Here is a 27,315-nt window from a genome sequence, read left to right on the forward strand (position 1 = left end):
TGGTGAAAATGCTAGGCCGGGCTTCCAGCACCTCCCTCACCACCATCTACCAGATGCTTTGCACAACCCTCGACTTGGCAGCCAAGGACACCAGAGTGTGCTGATTCAGACCTTAAGATCACAGGTGAATCCAATCAACAATCTCAGCCCTGAGCCGGGCCAGCAGGCGGTGGCAGGTTAGGGCTGAGAGGACACAGTTCTATCTGTCCCCAGCTGTGTGCTGATAGGGGCTGGGACAGAAGAAAACAAAGCTTCAACTCCCCTGGACTGAGTCATGTGCTATTTGGTGCTGTCTGGCCTTGGGTCTCACATCCTTCTCTGGCTGTTGACCCCACTACGTTTCCTACTCCAGCAAACCCCCAAGTCAACCAGCAGGCAGACCCCCTGGGGAAGCAGGAGTGGGGATGAGACATGTGGCAGGCATTTTGACGAGGCAAGGAGGAGCTCAGTTATCTAGCTGGGGATGATGGTCAGGAGGGTTCTGTATAGATCACGGCAGTGAAGCAAAGGACTTAGAAGCATTTCGGTAAGAGGGCAGTGAACGTCACAGCTCTGAAGGGCCTTGATGATGACCTTAATGTTGGAATAATGGCCAGAGAAGGGAGGTTCCTTGCCTACCATGGTCAGTTAGGAAGTGGCTGTGCCAGAGCCTGTGCTGGGCCCCAGATCTCTCAGACCCTCAGCCCTCTGCAGAAACTGGCATACTATCCAGGTCTGGCCTGACCTTCTCTGGCCTGCTGAGTGCGTTCTTCACTGACTGCCACCCCCGCCCCCTCCCCACTTCAGTTGTTTCTCAAAAGGCCCTGGATACCCGTGATATGAAATACCAGGACTGTATGGGATGCCTGAAAGCAGGAGGAAGCCAGAGAGACAAAGTAGCATGGGTGGGCCAGGCACGGTGGCTCCCACCTGTAATCCCAGCACTTTGGGAGGCTGAGGTGGGTGATCACCTGAGGTCAGGAGTTCAAGACCAGCCTGACCAACAGGAAAAAACCCCAGCTCTACTAAAGTATAAAAATTAGCTGGGTGTGGTGGTACATGCCTGTAGCTCTAGCTACATGGGAGGCTGAGGCAGAAGAATTGTGTGAACCTGGGAGGCGGAAGCTGCAGCGAACCAGGATCATGCCATTGCACTCTAGGGAAACAAGAGCGAAACTCCTCAAAAAAAAAAAAAAAAAGTGGCACTGGTCGGGGGGGGGAGGGTAGTAGATGAACAGACTCAGCCAACTGGATTGGAGCTGACTGTTTTACTGAATGGTGGATTGGCATGATTAGTGGGTAAGGATTAATTTGGGCTGGCAAGACCAATTTGGAGACATACTTTGGGAACCTCAAACTAAGATCATGTGCTGTATTTAACTGAGCAGATGAGGGTTAGTATTGTACCAAACCATATAGAGGACTTAACTGAGGGTAGGTTCTGGATTTAAATTAAAGGTAGGAGTTGCTGTTTCTAAGCAAGAGTAGATGAGGTTTTGAGAGGAAAGCCACTATATTTAACCAACAGAAGGCACTGTTTGTACGGGTGACACAAGGTATTTAGACTAAGGGTAAGTACTTACTACATTTAAGGACAAGTTCTATTTTTTCAATAAAAAGTAGGCATTTTTCTATTTTTTCAAGTTCTATTTTTTCAAAAAGTAGGCATTTTATATACGTAATTTTTTAATATAGCTAATTTTTTTAAATTTTTATTTTTAATAGAGATGGGGTTTTACCATGTTAGCCAGGCTGGTCTTGAACTCCTGACCTCAAGTGATCCACCTGCCTCAGCCTCCCAAAGCATGAGCCACCATGCCCAGCCTAGGCATTGTATTTAACTGGGCATTTAACCCAAAGGCACTGCCTTTAAGTGAGAGCAGAAGACATGAGGATAGCTGGTGTACTCAGCTGCACAATGTATTTTCCCATACAAAACACACAGGTGAGGCTTGATGTCACCCAGGAAACAGAACTACCCTTCCTAAGGACTTCCCTCGTAGCAGAGACTGGTCTCCATCTGCTCCCAATGGCTCTATGACCCAGAGTGAATGTGTCCCTGAGGAAGTTCATTCAGGCTCCCATGGGTAGCCAGGGGACAATCTGCTCACGAGGGCTGGGTGTCAAGTTTGTCCTGCTTCCCAGAACTGCATGATGGGTAGAGGAAAGTGGAACACAAGAACAGGCTTGCATGACTGTGTTTATTTGAACCACCAGATCTGCTCCAATAAAGGGCTCTCCAGACCCTGCCTCACCTTACAGGGAAAGGCATAGAGTCAGGAAGAGGGACTGTTGCTCCTGTCCCTGAAAAAGGAAGTCAAGATGGAGCCTGGGCTTCCATCTCAGACTCCTCCCACTGCTTGTCCCTGTGGAGGAGGTAGGATGGGCTGCCCCATCTCAGGTTGGGGGTGGGATCGCTCACAGTCACCCCCTGAACAGCCTCCAACTGAGGGTGGGGTGCCTGGCCCTGGACACCTCATGTCTCTGGGCCAGGAAGCCACGATCCCTCATCCATCAGGCCTGCTGCCGCTCTCCACCCCAGCAGGGGATGGACGTTTGTCCTCCCTCGCCATCCACTGGGGACCCAGGAGCTCCCCTGCGTGACATTCTTCTCCTTGGCCTCAGGCCAGCAGGCGGCTATACTCTGCCAAAGCAGAGGACTTTTTCACCCCATCCCAGATCCGGGCAGCATAGTGGAACCTATGAGAGGAGGTCAACAGTCAGGGCTGCCTGGCCGGGGCTCCACCCACTGAGGCCCTTTTTATGACCTGAAACGTGACTCTGAGCCCCTTGGAGCCCCATCTCCTTGACTGGGATACAGGGAGGATGCTAACACTGATGGGAGGTGGTCCCACTTTTCTTAGCTCACCCAGGTTAAGCAAAGCGGGAGGTTCCAAGGCTTGGACTAAGACCTCAAGTCTCCACCACCTAAACTTCTCCCACTCCACTCAGTGCTGCCCTTTGTGGGTAAGGATTCTATTTCCACTTCCCTCCAGAGTCTTACGACGATGGCAAACAGCTAACAGCAGATGCACAACCCACGCTCTCCTCCCTTTCCCCTCTGGGTCCTGGTTTAGACCTATGGGAGGAGCAGAGCTAGGAATGAATGCCAGCTCTGCTCCACCTCTGCCCTACAAGCCTTAAGTGGTTTCCTGTGGCTTTGTCTGCACTCCTGGCCCCTTTCAAGCACAGGCAACTGCAAACAGATGTGGGAAGCCAAGTCAGAGACGCTGCACCCAGCCAAGCTATTTATTTCTTTTCTATTCTTTTTTTTTGAGCCAGAGTTTCACTTTTGTTGCCCAGGCTGGAGTGCAATGGTGCCATCTTGCTTCACCACAACCTCTGCCTCCCGGGTTCAAGCAATTCTTCTGCCTCAGCCTCCCAAATAGCTGGGATTACAGGCGTGCACCACAACGCCTGGCCAATTTTGTATTTTTAATAGAGATGGGGTTTTTCCATGTTGGCCAGCTGGTCTTGAACTCCCAACCTCAGGTAATCCACCCACCTCAGTCTCCCAAAGTGCTAAGATTGCAGGTGTGAGCCACCATGCCCGGCCTTCTTTCAAATTTTTCTTTTTGAAGTAAGATGAGGAAGACCCGGACTCATATACTGAGGGCTCTGGACAAAGAAGTAATGTAAAGTAGGGGCCACAGAGGTAGTGCAGGGTCACGTGAAAGCAGGGGAAGAAAGCCAGCAGGCAGGAAATGCAGCAAATGCAGAAGGGTGGAAAATGAGACCCTGTGGCTTTCTGGTTCCCATCTCCTGAAGGGCCCTGCTTTCTGTGATCAGGTCCTTGGAATAAATCTTCCTTAAGCTAACTCTGGCTCACTGGTCCTACTCTTAGCAATCAAATGACTCCTAGCCACAGGTGTGTGGCCTTGCTATGTAACACTTTTCTCTGAGCCTAAATTTCTACACCAGAAAAACTGGTGACAAGGACCTACATGATGCTAGCTGATTAGGATTCAAAGTCACACAAAACAGCAGGGTGCTACATGGGTGAGATGCTTATAAGACAGGAGCAATCACCACCGTTCCAGAAAAGGAAACTGAGATTGGGAGAGGAGGGGCTTAACGAGATCCTGCCTATCTAAGAGACACCCCTTCTCTCTACGCCAGGGTGGGGTGACTCTGCAAAGAGCTCTTACCAGTTCTTCTCGGTGAGGATTGTGTGCGACAGCTGTGGCCGGGCCATGGACATCACTTGGCTCCGGAGTTTGCTCACCAACGACTGGAAACTGGGGTGGCCACGATACCCAGGCAGCAGGGAGAAGAGTGGGCTGGAACCAGGTCCTGGAAAGTTGGGGCAGGGAGGATAAGAAGGATGAACTGCCAGTGTCTTTCTCCCAGTTAACAGCATCCTGGGCTTTGAGGAGCAACTAAGAGTTCAGCCCCGGCTGCGCTCTTTCTGTACTTTCACGACTCTGAAACACACTCCTAAGAAAGGGTCCACGCACCCCAGGAATGAGGCAGGGTCTTCTCTCAAACCAGGTGGGCTCCACACTTCTTCCAAACCAAGGCAACCTATGTTGCCTCCTAGACCAGGGGATGCTGGGTCTCTCTATGATCAGGACAGGACTTGTCTCTCCAGGAACCCGTCAAGGGTAACTGTACCTGCTCTCGGTGGGTTTTCACTCTCTGCTTCACTGTCCATAAAGGGTACCAGGAACAAGTTGACCTCAGAGTCCAGGAAGTCAGGTGGAAGCCCCGGGAAGACATTGCATTGTAACATGGACAGAGTACCTGGAGGAGAACATGCTTCTTCAGCCTCAGGTACCATGTTGTGGGTTTGTGGGGGTGGGAACTGTTGACAGTCAAGGCAGGAACAGGACACTAGTCTGGAGGTAGAGAATGACCCAGGAAGCTGGATAAGGACTAGCTTGGGGGGCTTTGGGAATCCTCACCCTTGTAACGCAGGTGGGAGTGGGCCATGAGCTGGTCGATCATCAGGTGCATCTGCCGCAGCTTCCGGGGACAGAAGTCCTCTCGGCGAGCTTTGTTCTGTAAGAAGACTGAAGGTGGAGAAGTGGGAGGAGACAGGGCCCGTGAGGCAGACATCGCTTGGCCTAATGGACTCCCCTTCTCACACAAAGACCTGCTGTTGCCCCTGAGTTCAGATCACTGTGGAAATATTTATGTAACTTCACTTCACTTTAGCAGCAGGCTCCATGTAGGGTGATGCTGGGGACCCAGAGGTCAGTCAGATCTGGTTTCTGCCCCTAGTCTCTTTGAGGCCCCAGCAAGGGATCATAAAATGAACTCAATCTTTGCAGAAGACTAGAGCAGAGAAAGGACATAACAGGCAAAGGAACGACAGGAGCAAAGGCTGGAGGAGGGACACTAGGTCGACGGGGCCACTCAGAGGAACCCAACCTAACACCCATTTCCAGAGCTGGGAGATTCCAGGGACCCAGAAACAGGCAGACCTGGGGCCTGTCACAGAGCCAGACACAGGCTCAGGAGGTCATGCCCTCAATTGTCAGGGTTGGACCAGGGCAGCAGGAACTTGAAGTAGCTGCTAATCCTTTTTGACTTCGCTCCTCATTAACTCTCAAAAGTACTCCTCCCAGATCCCCACTCCTTCCCTCTCTCTCCCCACTTCCCCAGCGTGCTGCTGACTTTCACCCCCTCATTCTTCCTCCTGCCCACCTGTCCAGCCCCCAGAAAGCCTCTCACCCAGGTGGGGGTAGTACTCGGTGCCTTCATCGGAGCCTGATGAGCTGCTGGACTCGTGGCTGGGGGATGGGGTGGAGGGCTTCACCATCTCTGCTGTCTGGAGGAACCTTGGGGTTTGGGGTGAGTGGCTGTTGCTCTTGCACTTGCACCCCATGTCCCACAGCCTGGGACAGGGGCTCCCTTTGAGATCCTGATGAAAGCTACAGCCATGCTTAGAAAAATGCCATATACACACCATGTTTCTCACAATTTCAGAGAATTCAGAGATAATCCTCTCAGATACCGATCCATGGACTTACATCAACTGTATACACTCTTTATGAGCTTACCTTATTATTTTATTTTAAAGAGGCTATTTTTAGAGCAGTTTTAGGTTCACAGCAAGACTGGGCGGAAAGCACAGAGTTCCCACACCCCCTGCACATGCAGAGCCTCCCCAACTATCAACAACCCCAACCTGAATGGTTCCCTTTTAAGGACTGATGAAGCTACATCAACACAGCATTATCACCCAAAGTCCGAGTTTATATCAGGGATCACTCTGGTGCTGTACATTCTACAGGTTTGGACAAATGTATAATGGTGTGTGTCTGCCATTAGAGCATCACAAAGAGTAGTTTCACTGCCCTCAAAATCCTCTATGCTCTGCCTATTCATTCCTCCCTCCCTCCAACTCCTGGCAACCATCCATCTTTTTACTGTCTCCATAGTTCTGTCTTTTCCAGACTGTCATATAGTTGGAATTACACAGTATGTAACGTTTTCAGATTGGTTTCTTTCACTTAATCTGCATTTAATGATCCTCTATGTCTTTTTATGGCTAGATAGCTCATTTCTTTTTGGTGTTGAATATTCCATTGTCTGGGTGTACCACTGATTATCCATTCCATTTACTGAAAGACATCTTGGTTGCTTCCAAGTTTTGGCAATTATGAATAAAGCTGCTATAAATATCTGTGTGGCCAAGTGCAGTGGCTCACGCCTGTAATCCCAGCATTGTGGGAGGCTGAGATGGGCGGATCACCTGAGGTTAGGAGTTCGAGACCAGCCTAGCCAACATCACAAAACCATGTCTTTACTAAAAATACAAAAATTAGCCGGGTGTGGTGGCATATACCTGTAGTCCCAGCTACTCAGGAGGCTGAGGCAGAAGCGCTTGAACCTGGGAAGCAGGGGTTGCAGTGAGCTGAGATTACTCCTGTGCACTGCGGCCTGGGTGACAGAGCAAGACTCCATCTCAAACAAAACAAAACAAAAAAAAACTTGGGTGTAGGTTTTTTGAGTGGTTATAAATTTTCAGTTTATGCTACTTATTTTTTCAAATAGTAGTACATTAACCTGTTTTCTAAGATAAGGGATAATGGAATCTGCTAAAATACGGGGGCATTCTCCTCACACACACACACAAACACATCTACAATTTCAAGGGACTACCCTCCTCTGAGAAGCCCACCTGTAGATGAGAGTTTAAAAACAAGGCTCGGCCATGTGGCAGCCTGAGCTGATACCCCACCAGAACATTGACTCCCCAGGGGCAATCTATCTGTTTTGTTCACACCTGTATCCCTAGTGCCCAGAACAGTGCCCGAACACCTAGATGTGACTAAATCCCAATGGATGGTGGTAGGAATGGGTGTTTCACAATGAAGTCACAGCTTCACTGCATTACATCTGGTCAGAACAACCAACCGCCTAGCAAGCCTTTTTTGTTGTTGCCCTCAGCTCATCCCTGTTCCCAGGGTTACTAGTACATACACACTAAATTCTCCCCATCAGCTGCTTACTGTGTACCAGGGACTAAGCTGAATGCTTTCAATTCCTTGACTCACTGAATCTGCACAACATAATTCTGCTGATGAGGAACTGAGGAAAGAAAAGACACATGCCCAGTAAGAGAGGGGACTTGAACCCAGGACTGCCTGGTTCTGAAGGCATCTGCTTCCTAAATTCCATTTCTCCCACTCCATAAGCTCCTCTCCCTTCCTTCTGCCTGATCCCTATGCCCAAAGCTGCTCCCACACCACACCTTCCAGTGGCCTCCTGGGGCCTGGAGCCAGTAAGAGCCCTTGTGGCCACAGGTTCTGAGCTAGTCTCTTCTAGGGGCATTTCTGGAACACATGGCTGCTTCAGGCAGGACTCCTGCCAGGTCCCACCTCCCTTTTTTTTCGTGGCTGCCTGAGTCCCAACAGGATGGTACATGAGCCTGAAGGAGATGAACAACAAAAGTCCACAGATCAGACAAGCCAGCTTCTCATGCTAGTTATTCAGCAAATTTGCAGTAAATATCTACTGTGCGCCAGGCACCGTGTGAGATGCTGGGGACCCTGCCCTCCTGGGGCTTACACTGGGGGAGAAAGATCATAAGGAAAGCTACAGTATCCTATTAAGGAGAGGCAAGCGCAATGGAAAAAAAATACAGGTGGGGAGAGCAACAGGGATGCTATGCTAGATGGTCAGGGAAGGCCTGAAGTGGACTCAATGGCATGAGGGAGAGAGTCTGAGAAGATCTGTGGGTAGAGAATTTCCAGCTGAGGGAGGCAGAGTGCAGAGGTCCTGGGCTGCAGGAAGAACAGCCATGTGGCCTCTAGGAGTCTCACTCTGTCACCCAGGCTGGAGTGCAGTGGTGTGATCTCGGCTCACTGGCACCTCCGCCTCCTAAGTATCTGGGACTACAGAAGCCTGATATCACGCCTGGCTAATTTTTGTATTTTTGGTAGAGACAGGGTTTCACCACCTTGGCCAGACTGGTCTTGAACTCCTGACCTCATGATCCACCCGCCTTGGCCTCCCAAAGTGCTGGGATTACAGGCGTGAGCCACCTCGCCTGGTGGCCCTGTGGCTTTAATAAAGGGAGTGAGGAAAGGCAATGAGAGAAGTCAGCAAGGTGACCAGAGGGTGTAGGACTTTCTAAGCCATACATGGGCAGACTTTGGATTTATTCTGATAGACATGTAAAGTCAGTGGAGGGCAGTGTGTTGTGTGTGCTTTGAGGAGGAGGTTACATGGGGATGATTTGCTCCAACTTACATTTTAAAAGGGTCCCTCTGGCTCAGTCTCTGGGCCTGTGTCTCCTCCCTAGTTCCTCCTCCCCACTACCCCCCAACCCCTCAGCCCCTCACCTGTAGAGACTGAGGTCTGTGAACCAGTCCTGGACGACAATCACCACGTGGCAGACCGTGAAAAGGAAGGCAGCAATCTGGAGCGACTGAGGGTGGGCAGGAAGGAAGGGAGTTGAGGACCTCTCTCGCCCAGACTAATCAGGAGTCCCTGATCCCAGGACTCAGTTCAGGAGGCAGCAGGGGAAGGAGCCTTCAAGCAGCTACTGTGTGCCTAACACTGTGATAGCACTTCCCTTACAGGCCATCCCTAAATCAGGACAAGTGGGAATTATTGCCCTCACTTTATTCAGGCAGATGCTGAGGCTTCAAAGGGGAGGGAGTGGGGAATGACTTGCTTGAGGGGCAGAGCCACTTGAGCCAGTTCTGACTCTCAGTGCTGTCCTTTCCCTACAGCCCTTGGGGCAGCTGGGGCTCTTATGAAGCAGAAACTAAGTGGACAATGCATAACCAGCTGTCCAGATCCTGGGAGGATGGGGCGGGGATGTAAAACCTCAGCCCTGGGCCTGGATTGGCTCCCTCACCTGCATCTCAACGTAAGTGTGGGGAAGGTTGTACTCCGGAGGCAGCTTGCGGTCATTATTGATGAGATGGTCTAGGATAGAAGGGCTCAGGATGGGCTGCAGCAGGAAAAGAAGAGGATGTCAGGGAATGGACTGGTCACAGATGCACAAGTTTCACACGTTGAAGGCAAATATGTTGCCTACCTCAGGACAAAACAAGGCAGGCAATTCCTAATTAGAACAGTAAGAGGAAGTACAAGAAAAAAAAAACCTCAAAGCTGATACACTTTTCCAGCTCCTTTACAAATCATTGCTGCTCTCAAGCGCCTCATGCCCAAAGAGAAGAAACTGCTTTGTGCTAATGAATGTTTAACGTTTACTCAAATGAGTCATGTCCCTTAAAGACTGTCAGTTGTTTCATACGCTTTCAAAACTTTGCTGAGATAATGACTTAGGTTAAAAAAAAAAAAAAAATTAGTGTGAACACTGGTGAGAATTTTAAAAACTGCATCAGTGTACGTATAAGAATCAGTGGTGAGCTCACCAGACTATTTTCTTCCTAAAGGGACATTCAACCAAAAACCGTTAAGAGCTAATTAGCTTGATAGTCTGCTTCTTACTGCAGTGAAATTATTTTACAAATGGGCTTTCACAACTGCCTGCTTTCTCCAACTCTTAACACTGAGCAGTGCTCTATTCCATCTTGTTTTGTTAACATCTGTCCTCTTCGCAGTCCCCTGACCTAGACCACAGCCAGTTGTCTCCAGGTCCCCATGGCCCCTGCACAGGGCCTGGCACACAAGGCTCACGTCACATTAGGAGGTTTTCCACTCCGTGTCATCAATGCCACAGTGACCAGAATGCTGATCCACCAACTATGAGTGCCAACTAAGGGCCAAACCCTGTGCCCCAGCTCTCAGCCACAGAGCCAGGCTCTGCTCTGAGGAGCTTCAGGCAGGTAGGGAGTGGGAACAGACACCAGGGCAAATCACATGCTATGGTGGGAGGTGCATATGGGCAACAGTGGAAGGGGAAGGCTTCTGAGAGGAGGCCACACCCCAGTGGAGTCTTGAGGAAGAAGGCACCAGCCAGGCAACCACACAAGGTGAGAGCCTATTGTACTGATAACGGAGTTAATCATTAAGAGTATTTAGCACCTAACTCCTGTTGGGTGCTGCCATTAGGAATTTACTTGTATCGATGCACTGAAACCTCACAAAAACCCTTCGAGGTATGCAATACTGTTTTTCCCACTTAAGAAAACTGAGGAATGAAAACAAACAACTTGACAAGGTCACACAGTTCTTTGGTGGTTTCAGGTAAACACAAGATATGCAAAGTCCAGATAAGAGAGAGATCAGTGCCTGTGTGCTGGGGGTCTGGTGGCTCCTCCAGGGGCCAAGGATAGGCAGTCTGAGGGAGTCAAGCCATACCCTCCAAATGCCAGCCTAAGGAATCCGAACTTTGCCTGAGAGCAAGGGAGAGGACAAGGAAATCTGCCAGGTAAACACATGACCAGTCAGTTCTAACGAAAGTGACGAGCCTGAGCGCTAACCTGATGCCAAGTCCTAACCCAGCACTTTGCCTGGATTGTTCCACGGAATCCTTGAAACTCTTAAGAGGCCGAGTAGTCATCATCCCTACTTACAGATGAAGAGCTGTGGTTTAAGGAAGTTTAAAAGGTATTTAAAGTCACCCTGCTAGTAAGAATTAAAAGGCAGGATAGGAACATAGATTCTCTAGGTTCCACATGTTTTAGCAGTATACTGGAAGGCCCTTCAGGCTACTGTGTAGAAGGCGAATGAGATGGGGCAACATGTGACAAGAGAAAGGGCCAAGAAAAGACACATCTTGCCCAAGGGCACCCAGCATGTCCACAGCTTGACTGGAAGCACATGGAATCCACACAGGGTTCTAGCTTAGTAACATTCCAGGAAGAGGATGTGGGTTGGGGGCAAGGGGCAAAGGCAGGTGGGGCCGGCACCTGTGTGTCCAGGAAAACAATCCGCTCTTGGGTAATAAAGAAGTCGATGCCGCTGGTCTGGTTGCCACCTCGTTCCTTCATTTCAGCGCTCTGAGCCCGGAAAACATAAGCCCTGTGGAGAGAAGCAGGTACGGGTGCCTGAGCGTTCTGGTTCTCAGCCTTTGATGCATCCGAAGCATGACCCTGTGAGCTGAGCACGTTAGCCCGGGTGCCCAGCCTGCTCACTAAGCTTTCCATCTGTGGCCCATAGATGGAAAGTGGGTGGGAGCCGGGGGCGGGGCATGTTTTGAAGCACATGACTTCACTCCTACCCATAAAGAGATCCATTAGTTTAATCAATGAAGCCCGGCCACTGAGGTGTTTAAGGGCAGAGACTCTGCCAGTCTGCAAGGATTCAAATCCCAGCTCTGCCTCTTCCTGGCTGTGTGGTTTTGGGCAAATTCCTTAACCTTTTTCTGTCAGTTTCCTATCTGTAAAATGGGGATAACAACATGATCAAAACTCTGTGTGTTATTATGAGCTCAGTATGTGTAGAGCCCTTAGAATAGTGCCTGATATAGAGTGATACATACTTTTAGCTGTTAATTACCAAATATACCTGCTAGATCCCAGGCACTGGAGACAGAGCACTGAATGGCCTCCACTGCCACAGGGAGAGGGAGTTTGGGTCTTGTTCCCAGCATCTTCCCGTCAGGTGAGTGTCCCTCACTTCCACATGTGCTGGGCGCTGGGAATATGAGGGCAAAGCAGGCAGAGCTGGGCCTTGCCCTAAACCACTAAGCTCAACTTGGTAACTCTGAGGCAAAGTGATTTTACCTTTTGAAATCTGTAAAATCAGGATAATAGAAACTGCCTCTCAAAGGGTAGTTTCTATCTACCCCCAAGAGGCATAGTCTGTTGACTGACACAGAGCAGGCAACCTTCCACTTTACAAACACTATGCAGAAAACCTCCTATCTGCCAGACACCAGGATACAGCAGTGAACAAAAAAGACTAAGTCGGCTTCTGTGGAGCTTCTGGTCTAGTTTACAAATTACCAGAAATCAGTCACTGTGGGTGTTAGAAAGAGGAGGTGTACAGTGCTCCAAGCCCAGATGGCTTAGTTGGTGGAGCCAGGAAGGGCTGCCCTGAAGAGGGAAATGACAATGCTGAGGGTGAGAGAGAGGGAGTTAACTGGGGCTGGGTTGGGGGATGGGCACAGAGGAATACTGTATCAGGCAGAAGACAGGTGGCTTGTTGTACCAGGACTCAGAGACCAGCATGGCAAGAACAGAAAAACGGGGTGTATAGGAGGAGAGAGAGCAAGGAGAGGCTACACAGACCCTTGTGGGGCATGGTAAGGCTTTGGCCTATGACCTGGAGAAGCTGCTGAGAGATATAGGTAGAGGAGGACATGATCAAATTTTGGTCTGAAAGTCTCCACTGTCTGCTACTGGCTGCTATGTGGCGAGGACTGTAGGGTGGAAAGAGGGGAGATGGGCTTACAAGGCCCAGTGCCATGTTGCCTCCCTCTGCCTCTCTGGCCTTATCTCCTATCACTCCCCTTCCAAGGCTGCCATGCTCTTTTGCACACACAGACAAGCGCCTATTTTAGAGGCATTGCCTTGGCCAGTCCCTGTCATTGAAATGCTCCTCCAAGCATGTTTATTCTCAAACGTTCCCCTTAGCAATGCCTTCCCTTGCAATCACATTTAAAACTATAACCTAGTCTGGGCGACATGGCAAGACCTCATCTCTACAAAAAATTCTAAAAATGAAGGGTGTGGTGGCTCATGACTGTCATCCCAGCACTTTAGGAGGCCAAGGAACTCAAGTATCACTTGAGTTCAGGAGTTCGATATCAGCCTGGCTAACATTTTCTATTAAAAATACAGAAATTAGCCTGGTGTGGTGGTGCACATCTGTAATCCCAGGTACTCGGGAAGGTGAGGCAGGAGAACTGCTTGAACCTGGGAGATGGAGGTTTCAGTGAGCAGAGATTCAGCCACTGCACTCCAGCCTGGGTGGCAGTGCAAGACTTGACTCAAAAATAAAAATAAGTAAGTAAGCCAGGCACGGTGGGACAGAACCGTAGTCCTAGCTACTCAGAAGGCTGAGGTGGGAAAATCACGTGAGCCCAGCTTGGGCAACACAGTGAGATCCTGTCTCTACAAAAAATTAAAAAATTAGTTGGGCATGGTGGTGCATACCTGTGGTCCCAGCTACTCACGTGGCCGAGGCGGGAGGATGGCTTGGGCCCAGGAGTTCAAGGCTGCAGTGAAGCCATGATCACGCCACTGCACTCCAGCCTGGGTGACCGAGCAAGACCCTCGTCTCTTAAAAAACAGTGGTAATTTTGAAAACCTGTAACCTAGGCCCAACATCACCTCCCTATAACCTTTTCCCATTTTGTTATATTCCATTGTGCCAAATAGTGTGTTTATTTTGTTTACTATCTCCCCTGTTAAAATGTAAGCCCCACGAGGGCAGCTTTTTTTCCAGTTTTGTATACCATTATCTCCCCAGCACCTGGTACAGTACCTGGCACATAGAAAGCATTCAATTAATACAGTATTTGTCAAGCTGAATTAAATCAGGGAGACCAGATAGGAACCTCTTGGCATCCTCCATGTAAGATATTAATGGCTTGTACTAAGGAGGTGAACATGAAGGAGAGAAGAAACAGATGAATTATAAAGAGAATTAGGAGGTAGGCTGGGTGCGGTGGCTCACACCTGTAATCCCAACACTTTGGGAGGCCAAGGCAGGCAGATCACCTAATCAGGAGTTTGAGACCAGCGTGGCCAATATGGCAAAACCCCATCTCTTCTAAAAATATAAAAATTAGCCGGGTGTGGTAGTCCCAGCTATTCAGGAGGCTGAGGCACAAGAATTGGTTGAATCCGGGAGACAGAGGTTGTGGTAAGCCAAAATTGCGCCACTGCGCTCTGGTCTGGGTGACACAACAAGACTGTCTCAAAAAAAAAAAAAAAGAATTAGGAACCAAAACCTAGACCTGATGAAAAGAGTTGATACTAACATCCACTACACCACAGGCTGACATGGCTCAAAAAGACAAGCTGGGCGACAGCATTCTCTCTTGGGAATCTGAACCCAGAATCATGGGGAAAATCTGCTAGTTGGGGTGAAAGCTGAAATGGAGAGAATGTTATCTAAGACCTGGAGCTATTCCAGAATGAAGCGGAGCTGAGTCATGAGTGAACAGAGAACAGGAAGGAAGAGGCAGGGGAACCCCACAGCTCCAGCTCTATGGGATGTGTATTCTTCCAACAACAGTGGTCTTCACTTTTCTAGATCTCCATCAGCCCACTCTGAAATCTGGTGTAAACGATGGACCTTCTCCCTAGAAGAAGAGCCTGACTGCAAATGTGTGTAAAATTCTGCATATGGCCAGGCGTGGGAGTTCACATCTGTAATCCCAGCGCTTTGAGAGGCCAAAGCGGGAGGATTGCTTGAGACCAAGAGTTTGAGACCAGCCTAGGCAACATAAGGAGACAACATCTCTACAAAATAATTAAAAACTAGCTGGTGTGGTGGCATGCCCCTGTAATCCCAGCTGCTTGGGAGGCTGAGGTGGGAAGATCACTTGAGCCTGAGAGGTTGAGGATGCACTGAGCTATGATCATGCCATTGCACTTCAGCCTAGGCAAAAGAACTAGACTCTATCTCAAAAATAAATAAATAAACAAAATTCTGCATATACTGTTAAGGGGTTAATGGACCCCTGACGCTCATCCATGGAAGACAGGGTGGTATTACCCGCTTTACAAAAAACAGATCCCTATATTTTCAGGTAACTTAAATGTGTCTCTGTTCTTTACCACCCCAGTGGCTACTATCTATTCTCCCCATTTTGATTCTTCCTTAATTAGATGTCTATCTCTCCCACTCCCAAATTCCTACCTTTTCCCCCTGTCCTTCTCTGCCCCAGTTTCAGGACCTGTTTCTTAAGCCATCCCCTTCCCAAAACCTGCTCCTGTGCCCTTATGCTTTATCTTCATAATCACATTCCATCCTTATTCAAGAATGTTGTTCAGGCAGGGGAATCCTCATGTCTGCTCCTCCCCAGCCTAGAAAGTTAAGAGCCACTTTCCCAAGGTGACACAGGAAAAGTACAGAAACCATCTCTGTCTCCAGATCTCCTCCCCCACTCTTTCTCAGATCCTATCAGCTGTCATTCTGTGAGCACCTGCTCTGTGCCAGGTGCTCATTAACTTTTGCCTTCTTGATCTTTTGTTATCCTCCAAAAATCTACTTGGACATGGGATACGGGAAATGAAGTGACCTGCCCAAGGTCAACCAGCTAAGTCCAAAACCTTAACGATGACATCATCCCACTTCCTCTCTAGGGCCTGTACCATTTCCCGGGGCCAGGCAGGGAGGGAGAGAGGGAGGAACAGGATTGGATGCCTTGGAACTGCACAGATTTAGTGCAGCCCATTATCATCCTCATCTCACGAAGATACTGAGGCCTAAGAAGGAAAAGCAACTTTCCAAAGTCCTTTGGTAACATCACTTGCAACACCCAAGCCCACCTTGCCCCTGCCCCAGGTGGGTGCCCACCTCCCTCCTGCACTCCCTCACCTCTGATCCTCCTCTGGAGTGTTGGCTGACAGCAATGACATGACCATGGACTTGCCTGTCCCCTGGAGGCCCAGGACACCAACCACCAACACATCAGTCTGATCCAAGAGGTACTGTGGGAAAAGAGAGAAATAAGACTCTGACAAGTCTGTCAGTTGCTGGAGCTAGAATGAGAGGGGGGACCCCAGAGACCCTTGTGGTTTACCCGCCTGCCTTATCACATATGAATAAAAACTCCTGTGGTCCCAATCCCTTCTATCAGACATAGGGCCTCTATTCTGTGTCATGGTAGGATTATGTGAAATGTTCTAGACACAAAGAACAGTGTCTGTGAGAACTCTGAAGTAGAAAGAGCCTAGCATGGCCAAGAAGTTAAAAGGAAGGCCGGGTGCGGTGGCTCATGCCTATAATCCCAGCACTTTGCGGGGCCGAGGAGGGTGGATCATGAGGGCAAGAGATTGAGACCATCCTGACCAAGATGGTGAAACACCGTCTCTACTAAAAAAATACAAAAATAAGCCGGGTGTTTGGCATGTGCCTGTAGTCCCAGCTACTCAGGAGTCTGAGGAGGAAGAATCGCTTGAACCCGGGAGGTCACAGTGAGCCAAGACTGCACCACTGTGCTCCAGTCTGGCAACAGAGCAAGACTCCGTCTCAAAAAAAAAAAGAAAAAAAAGAAGCTAACAGGAAGTCAGTGTGCTGAACACAGAGGGAAAAAGAAAGTCTGATCTTGGGGAAGTAAAAGGGAGTGGCCTAAGAACAGAAGGGTGGGTTGGAGAAGACAGGACTCAGTGACTAAGGGCTACTAGCACAGATTCCTGGGAAAGCACAAGAAAGGGAGTGGTATGCAAACAGGAGCCACCCAGGCTCTCATCTGTGTGTGTGTGTGTGTGTGTGTGTGTGTGTGTGTGTGTCTGTTTTACATTCATATACTGTTGTTTGTGGGATGTATGAGCTCCTCTGGAAATGACCGGAGACCAACTCTGGGCCACCAGCTCTGCTGACTTTCACCAGCAGGGGGTGTAAGAGACACACCTCAAGGCAAATTGCTTCATCCTGAACTGTGGCTGCTGCTCCTTAGAATCACCTGGAATTGTTTTTTAAAAGCAAATTCTATAGTCCAGGTGTGGGGGCTCACACCTGTAATCCCAACACTTTAGGTGACTGAGGTGGGAGGATCACTTGAGGCCAGGAGTTCAAGACCAGCCTGGCCAACATGGTGAAACCCGTCTCTACCAAAAATACAAAAACTGGCCAGACCTAATGACTCATGCCTGTAATCCCATCACTTTGGGAGGCCAAGGCAGGCAGATCACCTGAGGTCAAGACCAGCCTGACCAACATGGAGAAACTCCGTCTCTACTAAAAATACAAAATTAGCCGGGTGTGGTGGCAGGCACCTATAATCCCAGCTACTTGGGAGGCTGAAGCAGGAGAATCACTTGAACCCAGGAGGTGGAGGTTGTGGTGAGCTGAGATGGCGCCACTGCACTCCAGCCTGGGCAACAAGAGCAAAACTCCATCTCAAAACAAAACAAAACAAAACAACAACAACAACAACAAACTAGCTGGGTGTAGTGTCATACACTTGTGGTCCCAGCTACTCAGGAGGCTGAGGCTAGAGAACTGCTTGAACCTGGGAGGTGGAGATTGCAGTGAGCCAAGATGATGCCATTACATTCCCGCCTGGGCAACAGAGCAAGATAGTCTCCTAAATAAATAAAGCAAATCCCAGGCCCAATCAGGATTTAATGTGCTTTAACACATTAAAGCAGAGTACCTAGAGCTGCCCTGTTCAATCAGTAGGCACAGATCATACATGGCTATTTAAATTAGTAAAGACTAAACAACATGAAAAATTCTGTTTGGTTGCACTAGCCACGTGTCAAGTGCTCTAAAGCCTCATCTGGGGATAGTGGCTACCATAATGGATGGACAGTGCAAATATATATAATCTTCATCACTGCAGAGACTTCTGCTTAATAGTGCTGAAGGGGAGGGTTTGGCTTCTTTCTTTTTTTGAAGCTCCCCAGTTAATTCCAATTCGAGAGTGGACACAGAAGGGGGAGAGGAAGGCAATAAACGGGCTTGAGGCTGCCCTAATAAGTCCAGGTTGCTGGGCAGGAGAGGTGACATCTCCAGGAGAATCTGAGCAGGGGTATGACACGGCTACAGGAGAAAAAGTGGAAGAGGGGATATAAGGTCTGGGAGTCTGGAGGCATGTATGACGATCTAGGGATGTGAGGGCTGAACTAGAGCAAGGGGTGGGATGGATGGGGGCCCTTTGGGGGATGACATTCAAAACAGTTAACACTGAAACAGCATGGGTTTCTTGTTGTTGTTTTTGAGACAGGGTCTCACTCTGTTGTCCAGGTTGGCGTCAAATGACATGATCATAGCTCTCTGTGGCCTTGACCTCCTGGACTCAAGTGATCCTCTTACCTCAGCCTCCTGAGTGGCCTGGATGCCTGCCACCATACCTGGCTAATTTTTAAGTTTTGGGTAGAAATAGAGTATCCCTAAGTTGCCCAGGCTGGTCTTGAACTTCTGGGCTCAGGCGAATTCTCCCACCTTGGCCTCCCAAAGTGCTGGGATTACAGGCATGAGCTACCAGCATGGGTTTCAACCAAATAAGAAGGGTACTAGGGCAGGGTCCAAGAGACTCCCCCACTGTGGATGGCAAAGGACATCCCAGGGGTTCTGGGGTGGTAGTTAGAGTACCTTTTTACCAACCAGTACCAAAGCAGATCAGTATTTTACCAACTAGCAAGCACAGCTGAGCTAGTTGAAATTCAGCTCTGGTTAGGTGAGAACGTTCTGATTCCATCCCGTCTCACTGCTGTGAGTTGCCCAAAAGCTCTCCAGACTGGCGCTGCCTACCAAGAGGCAGAGGTGGGGGTGGAGGATCAGAGGATGCAGGACGTGCGGAAGCTCAGGCAGGGAGGGGCCCTCAGTACCTCAATGGCACTGTCACACCAATTCATCTGGTCATCCACCAACTTGATGCTGTGCTTCATGCGCTCTGGGGGCAGTAGTTTGGCCTGACCCACGACAGCTGGAGATTGGAGAAAGCAGGAGACAGAGGATGCAGTGAGGGTCTGTGAGGAGATGCCACTTCCCAACCTGGTCCTGCCTGGCCCCAACTCACGGTCCATGGCTGCTGGTGCAGCAGTGCCCATGCCCCGGTTCTGGATCTGGTACACAGGCTGTGTGGGTCTCTGCCCTTCCTTCTCTCCCTTGGGTGGCGCAGGGGCTGCAGGGGGTGGTGGGGCGGTGCCTTCAGGGGTAGAGGCACCAGCCGCAGCCACAGGCCCCTTCCCCTCTTCCCGTGGCTTCATGAGGACGATGGGCTTCTCCAGAGGGGCTGGAGCCGGTGGGACAGCAGGGGCTGTTGGAGGTGGTGGCTGCTTTGACTATGGGGGTAAAAAGTTTCCGTCAATGGGGCAATCCCTTCCCTAACTGCTCTCCTCCTCCCTCCTTCAAAGTTCTTCCCTACTCACCCGCTCTGCTGGAGGTTTTGAGAGGATGATGGGGGTTTTCTGCATGACGGAAGTGCTTGTCTCTTCGCTGGCATCCTGTGGTGAGGGAGGGCAGTTACTCAGGAATGGCTCACTGGCTCTCCTGGACATTCCAAATCTTTATGTGCCACGAACTATTCTAAATGCCTAAATATATTAACTACCTTGATCCTACCAACAACCCTGTGAGAGAGATACTATTATTACCCCCACTGTAAAGTGGGGGTAAACTAAGCCCAGAACGGTGAGGCAGATTGCCCAGAGTCACAAAGCCAATAAGCAATGGAGCTGGAATTTGAACCCAGGCAGCCCAGCTGCAGAACCAAATCCTCAAGCATTCTGCTCAGCTTACTCTGTGAGGCAACAAGCCAGGATGGAAAGGAACTAGGAGCTAGATAGGTCTGGGCGCAAACCTGGTCCTGCCTCAAGTTGGCCATGTGAACTTGAATAAGGAACCACCCTCACCACCTTCACTTATGCCTCATTTCCCCATCTGTGAGTGGGCACAGGAATTTCTTCCTAGCAGGATTATTATGAGGATGAAAGGAGACAGAACGCATCAACTGTCTAGCGTGGCACCTGTCACGTGGCAGGTGCTCACATGTGAGAGCTGCTGTCGGTACTTGCTATCCTGATCACCTCTCCCCTCAGCCCCAGTCCTGCTTTGGCAAAGCTGCCAGGCTGATCCCACACCTTGCCCTCTTCGTGCCTCCCTGTCTCACCCTCAGTCTGCTAAAGAGGGGAGAAATCTGAGTTTGAGTTCCGTTCTTTCTCTGGTTCCTTGAGTAACCTCAGGAGAGTCTTGAGGTTACTCAAGAAGAAACAGTCCTGGGTCTGTTTTGTCACCAATATACTGAGGACATTTACTTAAACCCTGCTCACTTCACTGGCTTATGGTGAAGAACAACAAAAAGATGACGTGAAAGTGCTTTGAAAAGAAGTTGCAAGGGAAAAACTACAGGAGGAGAGGCTGTGGGCTTCCAGGAGGCTAGGAAGGGGTAGATGATACAGGCTGAGCAACCCTTATCTGAGATGCCTGGGACCAGAATTGTTCTGGATTTGGAATTTTTTTTGAACTTTGGAATATTTGCCTATTTCTTGGCTGAGTACCCCAAATCCATCCGCAATGATCCAATTAGTCCCTTAAGTGTCATGTTGGTGCTCAAAACATTTTGAATTCTGGAGCACTTCAGTTATTCAATCTGCACCTAGCACAAACGCTGTGAGGTTGGACAGAAGACAGATAGATACACCCAGGTGGCAGAATGTAAAGCATCACTGCCTGACTAGTGCACAGGAAGCAGGGGAGAGGCGACAGAGGCATTCAGGATGAGGTCCGATGGGCTATCACTGATATGGGAGAAAAAAATGGGAAGAGGAAGAATGGCAGAAAGATGCTGAGGTCAGCAGGGGACGCAGAGGATAAGAAGGAAATGACTCCATGGGAATGACAGGAGGCTGCCGGGGCTCAGCAGCACATTTAGAGACAAAACTGAGATTTCAGAGTTGCTTGCTCAGGGATTAAACCTGAAGGTGTGCAAGGATGATAATAATCCCCAGGAAGGCATTATGTGGAAGGAAGAGACTACATGTTCTCATTTACGCTGCGGCCCAAGAGAAGGAGCAGGTAAGAGCTCAGCTCACTGTAAATAAACTATTTTTCATGTTTGTATGGTTTTATAGCTCAGAAATTGGCCCCAATTGTTACCTACTTCCACCCTACCAGACATCTCTGAGGTAAACAGGGCCCTAGAGAAAAAAACCCAGGGGGCAGGTTCTGGCAGTGAGTCACCTTAAGTACAGGAGCGGAGTGAGGCAGGGCCTGGGCACAAGCTGATCCCTTCTGATTCCCAGCCCAGGGCACTATCTACAGCAGGCAGAATGATGCTATATGTGAGACTAAGCTGGCCCTGGATCTGAGTCCTGGGCCCAAAGTTCATTGACACTGATTTTGGACAAGTCGTTTCACCTCTGGGGCTCATTTTCCTCATTACTGAAAATCAGCTCTATCATAGAATCTACTTCATGGGGTAGCTGGAAGACCCAAGGATGTAAAGCACTTTGCACAGTGCAAGCACAGTGTACGCTACTCAGTAAACAGAAGCAGTTATTATCATGATGTGATTCTTTAACACATGAGCTATGGCACCTCTCAGCTCAAACTGTCCAACACCAATTTCACACAGTGAAATACAAAGTTCTTTCCAAGGCCTACCAGGTCTTACATGATTTGGCCCATTACCTCTCAGACTTCACCTCCTATCTCTCTCCCTCCTTCCTCATCCATTGCAACCATCCTGGCTTCCTCTGGCTACTCCTTGAACACGCCACCCCAGGGCCTTTGCACTTGCTGTTCTGTCTAGAAGGCTCTTCAACTCAGATTTTGGCATGTCTTATTCCCTCATCTCCTTCAAGTCTCTCCTAAAAAGTCACCTCTTCAGAGAGACGTTCTCTGACGGTCCCTAAAACAGTCCCCTTTATGACTCTCTACCTTCTTTACCCATGAAGGCAGTGGGTTTTGTTTACAGATGTACCCCCAGCATCTGGATTAGTGCCTGGCACATGGCAGGTGCTCAATGAACATTTGTGGAACAACTAGACACATGAATGCTGCTCCTGGGTCCAGACACTCACCCGTCTCTCTCTTTCCCATGGTGCAATGTAGTCCCTCTCCCGACCACCAGGCCCAGAGAGATTCTGGGGGCCACCAGAGCCAGGCTCCTTCCACCGTCGCCGCCGCTCAATTCCATAGAGTCCAGGCTGACTGTGTCCAGACTCAGACATGGTCACCTATGGAGGGAGTGAGGGGATTTCAGGATGACAGAGTCTCTTCCTGCTCTACTCGGCATACCCCAGACACTGTATGAAGGCCCTTCCTTTCTTTTTTTTTTTTTAGAGATGGTGATGGTGTCTGTCTCTGTCACCCAGGCTGGAGCACAGTGGCTAGATCTCGGCTCACTGCAACCTTGGCTTCCTGGGATCAAGGGATTCATCTGCCTCAGCCTCCCAAGTACCTGGGATTCCAGGTGCCCACCACCATGCCTGGCTAATTTTTGTATTTTTAGTAGAGATGGGGTTTCACCATGTTGGCCAGGCTGGTCTTGAACTCCTGACCACAGGCAATCCACCTGCCTCGGCCTCCCAAAATGCTGAGATTACAGGCGTGAGCCACTGTGCTTGGCTAAGGCCCTTCCTTTCAACAGAACTCTGGGCTTGTGGCAGCAACTGCAAGCTGGCTCCCAACATCCCCTCCTGCCTTCTTCCAAAGAAGTAAAACCCTCAGTTCTGAGGTAGGCACACGGCTATCCAGAAGACAGTTCTCATCCTTGTTTGCAGTTAGGTGTGCCCATCTGACTAAGTACTTTCTGGCTATGGTATGACACTAGAAGTATGGCTTGGCAGCTTCCAGAAACTTCCCTTTACAGATTCTGGCAATGCCTTTTGCCTCTTCCTCCCAGTAACAGGAATGTGGGTGTGGAGGTTGGAGCTCAAGCAGCTGTCTTGAGCTATAAGGCAACTTAATAGAAGGTACAGTAAAACGAGACAAAAGGTTGGGGGGTTCCATGTTAATTTTGAATCGCCTACTTTGAGAGGCAGTGAAAAACAAATACACATCTATCTCTTACTTGCAGCCAAAACTATTCCCAACTATTAACATACTCCAACATAAATAAATTTATAGGGGAAAATTCACATAAAAATGGGACATTCAGCTGGGTGCAGTGGCTCATGCCTGTAAATCTCAGCACTTTGGGAAGCTGGGGCAGGTGGATTACCTGAGGTCAGGAGTTCAAAATCAGCCTGGCCAACATAGTGAAACCCCATCTCTACTAAAAATACAAAAAATTAGCTGCGGGCACCTGTAAACCCAGCTACTCAGGAGGCTGAGGCAGGAGAATCACTTGAACCCAGGAGGCGGAGGTTGCAGTGAGCCAAGACTGCACCACTACACTCCAGCCTGGGCAACAAGCAAAACACCATCTCAAAAAAAAAAAAAGGATATTCTCCTTACCAAAATGCTGCAAGGCATTTCCTTACAAACCAGCAATGTGATCCTTAGTCCAAAAGCTACTCTTGATTAGCCATTACTAGTGTATGTCGTGGTGGGGCTCCAGCACTCAAGGGCCTGTTTTCACCTGGTATCCCGCTACAATTCGTGTCTGTCTTCCGTTCCTGATGGTCTGCCTTTCCTCACACTGAATTTCATTCCAAGTCGTCCCCAGTGTTTATTTAAGATATTATATAATGCCTGGCTACCTATGCAACCCACTCTCCACCATTTTAGTATCTGTTTACAGGTCCCTGGAGTTTTCCCAGCTGCTCACACATCATTCGAGGGTGGTCTTTGACTACTTAACTGTTTGTAGAACTCTATGGGGCTATCTGCTCAAGCTCAGAGGTCAGGCCTATGGGCCAAATCTGGTTTGCCTTCTGTTTTTGTAAATAGAAAGTTTTATCAGAACATGGCCACATCCATCAATTTACAAACTGTCTGCAGCGGCCTTCTTGATGCAGTGTCAGAGCTGAGTAGTTGAGACTGGCAGTACAGTCTGCAAGGCCTAAAATAATTATTCTCTGGCCTTTACAGAAAGTTTTACTGAATGGCCAAGTATGGCAGCTCACACTTGTAATCCCAACACTCTGGGAGGCCGAGACCTGAGGACTGTTTGAGGCCAGAAGTTCGAGATCAGCTTGGGCAACATAGCAAGATCCTGTCTATATAAAACATTGAAAAAAAAAAAATAGCTGGGGGTGGTGGCATGCACCTGTAGTCCCAGCTACTTAGGAGGCTGAGGTGGTGGGATCACTTGAGGCTGGGAGGTCAAGGCTGCTGTGACCATGCTGCACCACTGCACTCTAGCCTGGGCAACAAAGCAAGACCCTGTCTCAAAAAGAAAAAAAAAAGTTTGCTGACCCTTGCTTAGCTTGGAAGTATCTGTTAAATCCCTCCATGAATCCACCCCAGCCCCACCTCAGTACATAATAACATAAACAGGTCCCTCCAAGACTCTGGAGAACTAAAGGGTCTGTTTACAAGATGTAGATGTAATTTTGCTAGCCAGACAAGAGGCCTGTCTAGCTCCTCTCTCACTGTGCCACGTGACCTCTTCCCCACCACAAGCCAGGGTGAAGACTGCTTTCCTAGACTGAGGAGGACAAGAGTCTGTTTACAGATGCTTAGGGAAAATACCCAAATGACTGCTTACAGTCTCAGATGGAGACTCTCCCCAGAACCTGAGACTCCTCCCTTCCTTGCAATTAAGTGTCTTAACACATTACTCTGAAATCCTACCCAGTGCTTAAGTGCCTGTCTTCATGCCTCAACTGGGATTCTGCCGAGCCCGGAAGTTTCTGGCTTATGAGGATGCCCTTCCTGCGCAAAGCAAGCGCCCTGTGCGCACTTTTTTTCGTTTTTGGGTTTTCTTTTGAGACAGTTTTTCTCTGTTGCCCAGGCGGAAGTGCAATGGCGCGGTCTCACTGCAGCCTCTGCCTCTCGGGTTCAGGCAATTCTCCTGCCTCAGCCTCCCAAGTAGCTGGAATTACAGGCACAGGCCCGGCTAAGTTTTGCATTTTCAGTAGAGGGGGATTTCGCCATATTGGCCAGGCTGGTCTCCAACTCCTGGCCTCAAGTTATCCGCCCGGTCTCGGCCTTCCAAAGTGATGGCATTCCAGGAGTGCCTGCCCTCCCTGTGCCTTTTATTCTGGGGGCTTCCACAGTATCTGAATGTGAGAAGTTCCTTGGAACTTAAGGGCCCACCTAAGCCAGGTGTGGCGTTTGCAGTGAGCCGAGATCGCGCCACTGCACTCCAGCGTGGTGCCTGGCGACAGAGCGAGACTCTGTCTCAAAAAAAAAAAAGCCCACCCATATGCAAGCGGGTACCTCCAATGCCGTTTCCAGGCTCCTTTGGGAGATTTCCCCCAAACTTACAAAAGTCATTCTATTTAAGTGTCTACTGATGGACACCTAGGGTGACCTCCCGAAAATTAACAATCTAATTTACATTTTTGGGGGGGTTCTCCTCAGTATTTAGACATCGTTTCACACTCCCTTCGGGTATCTCCCAAAGCCTCAGTGGCTACCTGCAAATATCTGGGGAGACGCTCCGATTTCTGAGTATTTAAGCCCACCTCGTGGGGCACGCCTCACGCCACAACTGTAGTCAATTTACACATTTTCCTAAGAACAGCCTAGGACTTAAACTTCTCTCTATGGGCTCCTAGAGGAGGGCCTCCCTCGGATTTAGCCATCGATTTACAAAGCTTCCCAGAGGGAACCCAACTCAAGTTTCTCTTTACACGTTATTGAGGCGGCCTCCTCAGTACTTGACGGGCATTCTGCAGGCTCTACTTGGATCTCGTAGAGCAGAAGTTTCTTATTTACACGTTATTTCCGTCCCCCGCCCCCATTCCTGCCAACCCAGGATCGAACAGACAGCCACCAGCCCCCTACTCAGTGCCGCACTCCCACCGGACATCCCAGCGAGCTTTTAACAGCCGAGGCGGGGGCGTGGCCTGCCGGCGCGCCCCGCCCCCTACCGGTGCGCGAGCTCGCGGGCCCCTTACCTAAGACGGCTGCTGATTGGTTCTCGGGGTGCTGTGTGCGCTCTCCCGTGACAGGAATCGGGTGGGGGCGGGGAGGCTGACCCAAGCCACACGCCTGCAAATGGCGTCTGAGGGCCAGGAACGTGGGAAAGAGAGAAAGTGGGCACCCCCCCACTCCGGAACCGGCCTCGGCGTCCCGGATGCGGCTCCTAAGGAAAGCTGGCCTGAAGGAGGAAGAGGAGGAGGAGGTAACGCGAGGCCAAACTGAGATCAGGTCCCGCAGGCGGCTTGTCCTGCGCATGCGCTGAGAGCTCAACGCGCGAGAAAGGAACGCGCGCGCCGGGCTGAGCATGCGTGGACGGAGGAGGTCGGCTTCAGCACGCATGCGAGTTCCGAAGGGGGAGGTGGAGGGGCGCCGCGGCTCTGACTCAATGCGCGTGTGTGTGGTTGGGGGTTGAGGGTGGGGAGATGAGTGGAGAAATGGATACGCCAGGGAGCGGGAGGGAAAACAGCCCGGATCTGTGGTTCGAATCGTGGCTCTTCAGTGATGTTGGCGGGATGCGGTGGGGTGGAGCGACAGGGAGGAATTTCACTGTTCTGGGCTGAGTGCCAAGAACACAGGAATGAATCAGACTTGGCGTGCGCCTGCCTCACACACCCGGCCTGTGGAGACTGCCAGGGCCTCAAATCACTTAGGAAAGGGCGCAGGTCCGGTTGGACCTTGAAGGACAGGCAGGCTAGGGCACTCCAGGGGACAGCTAAGCAAAGGCGACCAAGACCCGGGAAAGAGGTCTAGACTGGCTTGGATTCAGGGTCCCCCCGGATGGAAGGTGAGGCAGCAGAGTGGGCAGGTCAGACCTTGAAGGGTCTTGCGTGTCAGGTTAATCCTTAAGGCTTGGGAGATGCAGAATAGCCCGAGATAGAACGACATTCAAAACCCTCGAAGGCCGCGTTGGAAGGGGGAATCCGCTGCAGTATCACAAATTTAAACGCCCGCGGGCGGAGCCTTGCGCGCGCCAAAGGGAAGCATTGGGCGAGGGGCGTGGCTTGGAGGGCGCATGAGCAGTCGGAAGGGCCGGCTGTTGCCCAGTGAGTGGAGTGGGTAAATGGGAAAGTTCTCGCTTTTTATTTGAAACTTTATTTATTTTTATTTTATTTATTTATTTAGAGGCGGAGGCTCGCCCTGTCGCCCAGGCTGGAGTGCAGTGGCACGATCTCGAATTACTGCAACCTCTCCCTCCTGAATTCAAGCAATTCTCCTGCCTCAGCCTCCCGAGTAGCTGGGATTACAGGGCCCGCCAGCATGCCTGGCTAATTTTTTTTTTATTTTTAATAGAGACGGAGTTTTGCCTGGCTGTGGTCTTCAACTCCTGACCTCAAGTGATCCAGCCACCTCGGCCTCCCAAAGTGC

At 50.0% G+C, this 27,315-nt stretch overlaps 1 protein-coding gene across 20 annotated transcripts in view; it reads right to left on the reverse strand.

Annotated features, from left to right (window-relative positions):
• SMG9 (SMG9 nonsense mediated mRNA decay factor) overlaps positions 1-26,210 on the reverse strand; it is a 31,982-nt gene extending 5,772 nt beyond the window's left edge. Inside the window, exons 1-18 of one of the 20 annotated variants that reach the window (XM_054250605.2) lie at positions 25,443-25,806; positions 24,655-24,895; positions 21,996-22,151; positions 19,344-19,418; positions 18,992-19,256; positions 18,801-18,898; positions 15,844-15,956; positions 11,259-11,370; positions 9,296-9,391; positions 8,775-8,860; positions 7,682-7,858; positions 7,440-7,518; positions 6,773-6,891; positions 5,656-5,762; positions 4,884-4,991; positions 4,594-4,722; positions 4,128-4,272; positions 2,167-2,679 (exon numbers count right to left, since the gene is read on the reverse strand). In XM_054250605.2, coding sequence (XP_054106580.1) covers positions 2,601-2,679; positions 4,128-4,272; positions 4,594-4,722; positions 4,884-4,991; positions 5,656-5,762; positions 6,773-6,891; positions 7,440-7,518; positions 7,682-7,858; positions 8,775-8,860; positions 9,296-9,391; positions 11,259-11,370; positions 15,844-15,956; positions 18,801-18,898; positions 18,992-19,256; positions 19,344-19,418; positions 21,996-22,145 — 1,938 coding nt within the window. In that variant the 5' untranslated portion in view covers positions 22,146-22,151; positions 24,655-24,895; positions 25,443-25,806 and the 3' untranslated portion in view covers positions 2,167-2,600. Of the gene's footprint in view, positions 1-2,166; positions 3,059-4,127; positions 4,273-4,593; positions 4,723-4,883; positions 4,992-5,655; positions 5,763-6,772; positions 6,892-7,439; positions 7,519-7,681; positions 7,859-8,774; positions 8,861-9,295; positions 9,392-11,258; positions 11,371-15,843; positions 15,957-18,800; positions 18,899-18,991; positions 19,257-19,343; positions 19,419-21,995; positions 22,152-24,654; positions 24,896-25,442 lie in introns of those variants that run through there. The other 19 variants (XR_008478774.2, XM_054250603.2, XM_054250602.2 and 16 more) reach the window with 19 other exon arrangements.
• Between the last annotated feature and the right edge of the window lie 1,105 nt (positions 26,211-27,315).

This window comes from Callithrix jacchus, chromosome 22, assembly GCF_049354715.1.
Source record: "Callithrix jacchus isolate 240 chromosome 22, calJac240_pri, whole genome shotgun sequence".
NCBI classification, from domain to species: Eukaryota; Metazoa; Chordata; class Mammalia; order Primates; family Cebidae; genus Callithrix; species Callithrix jacchus.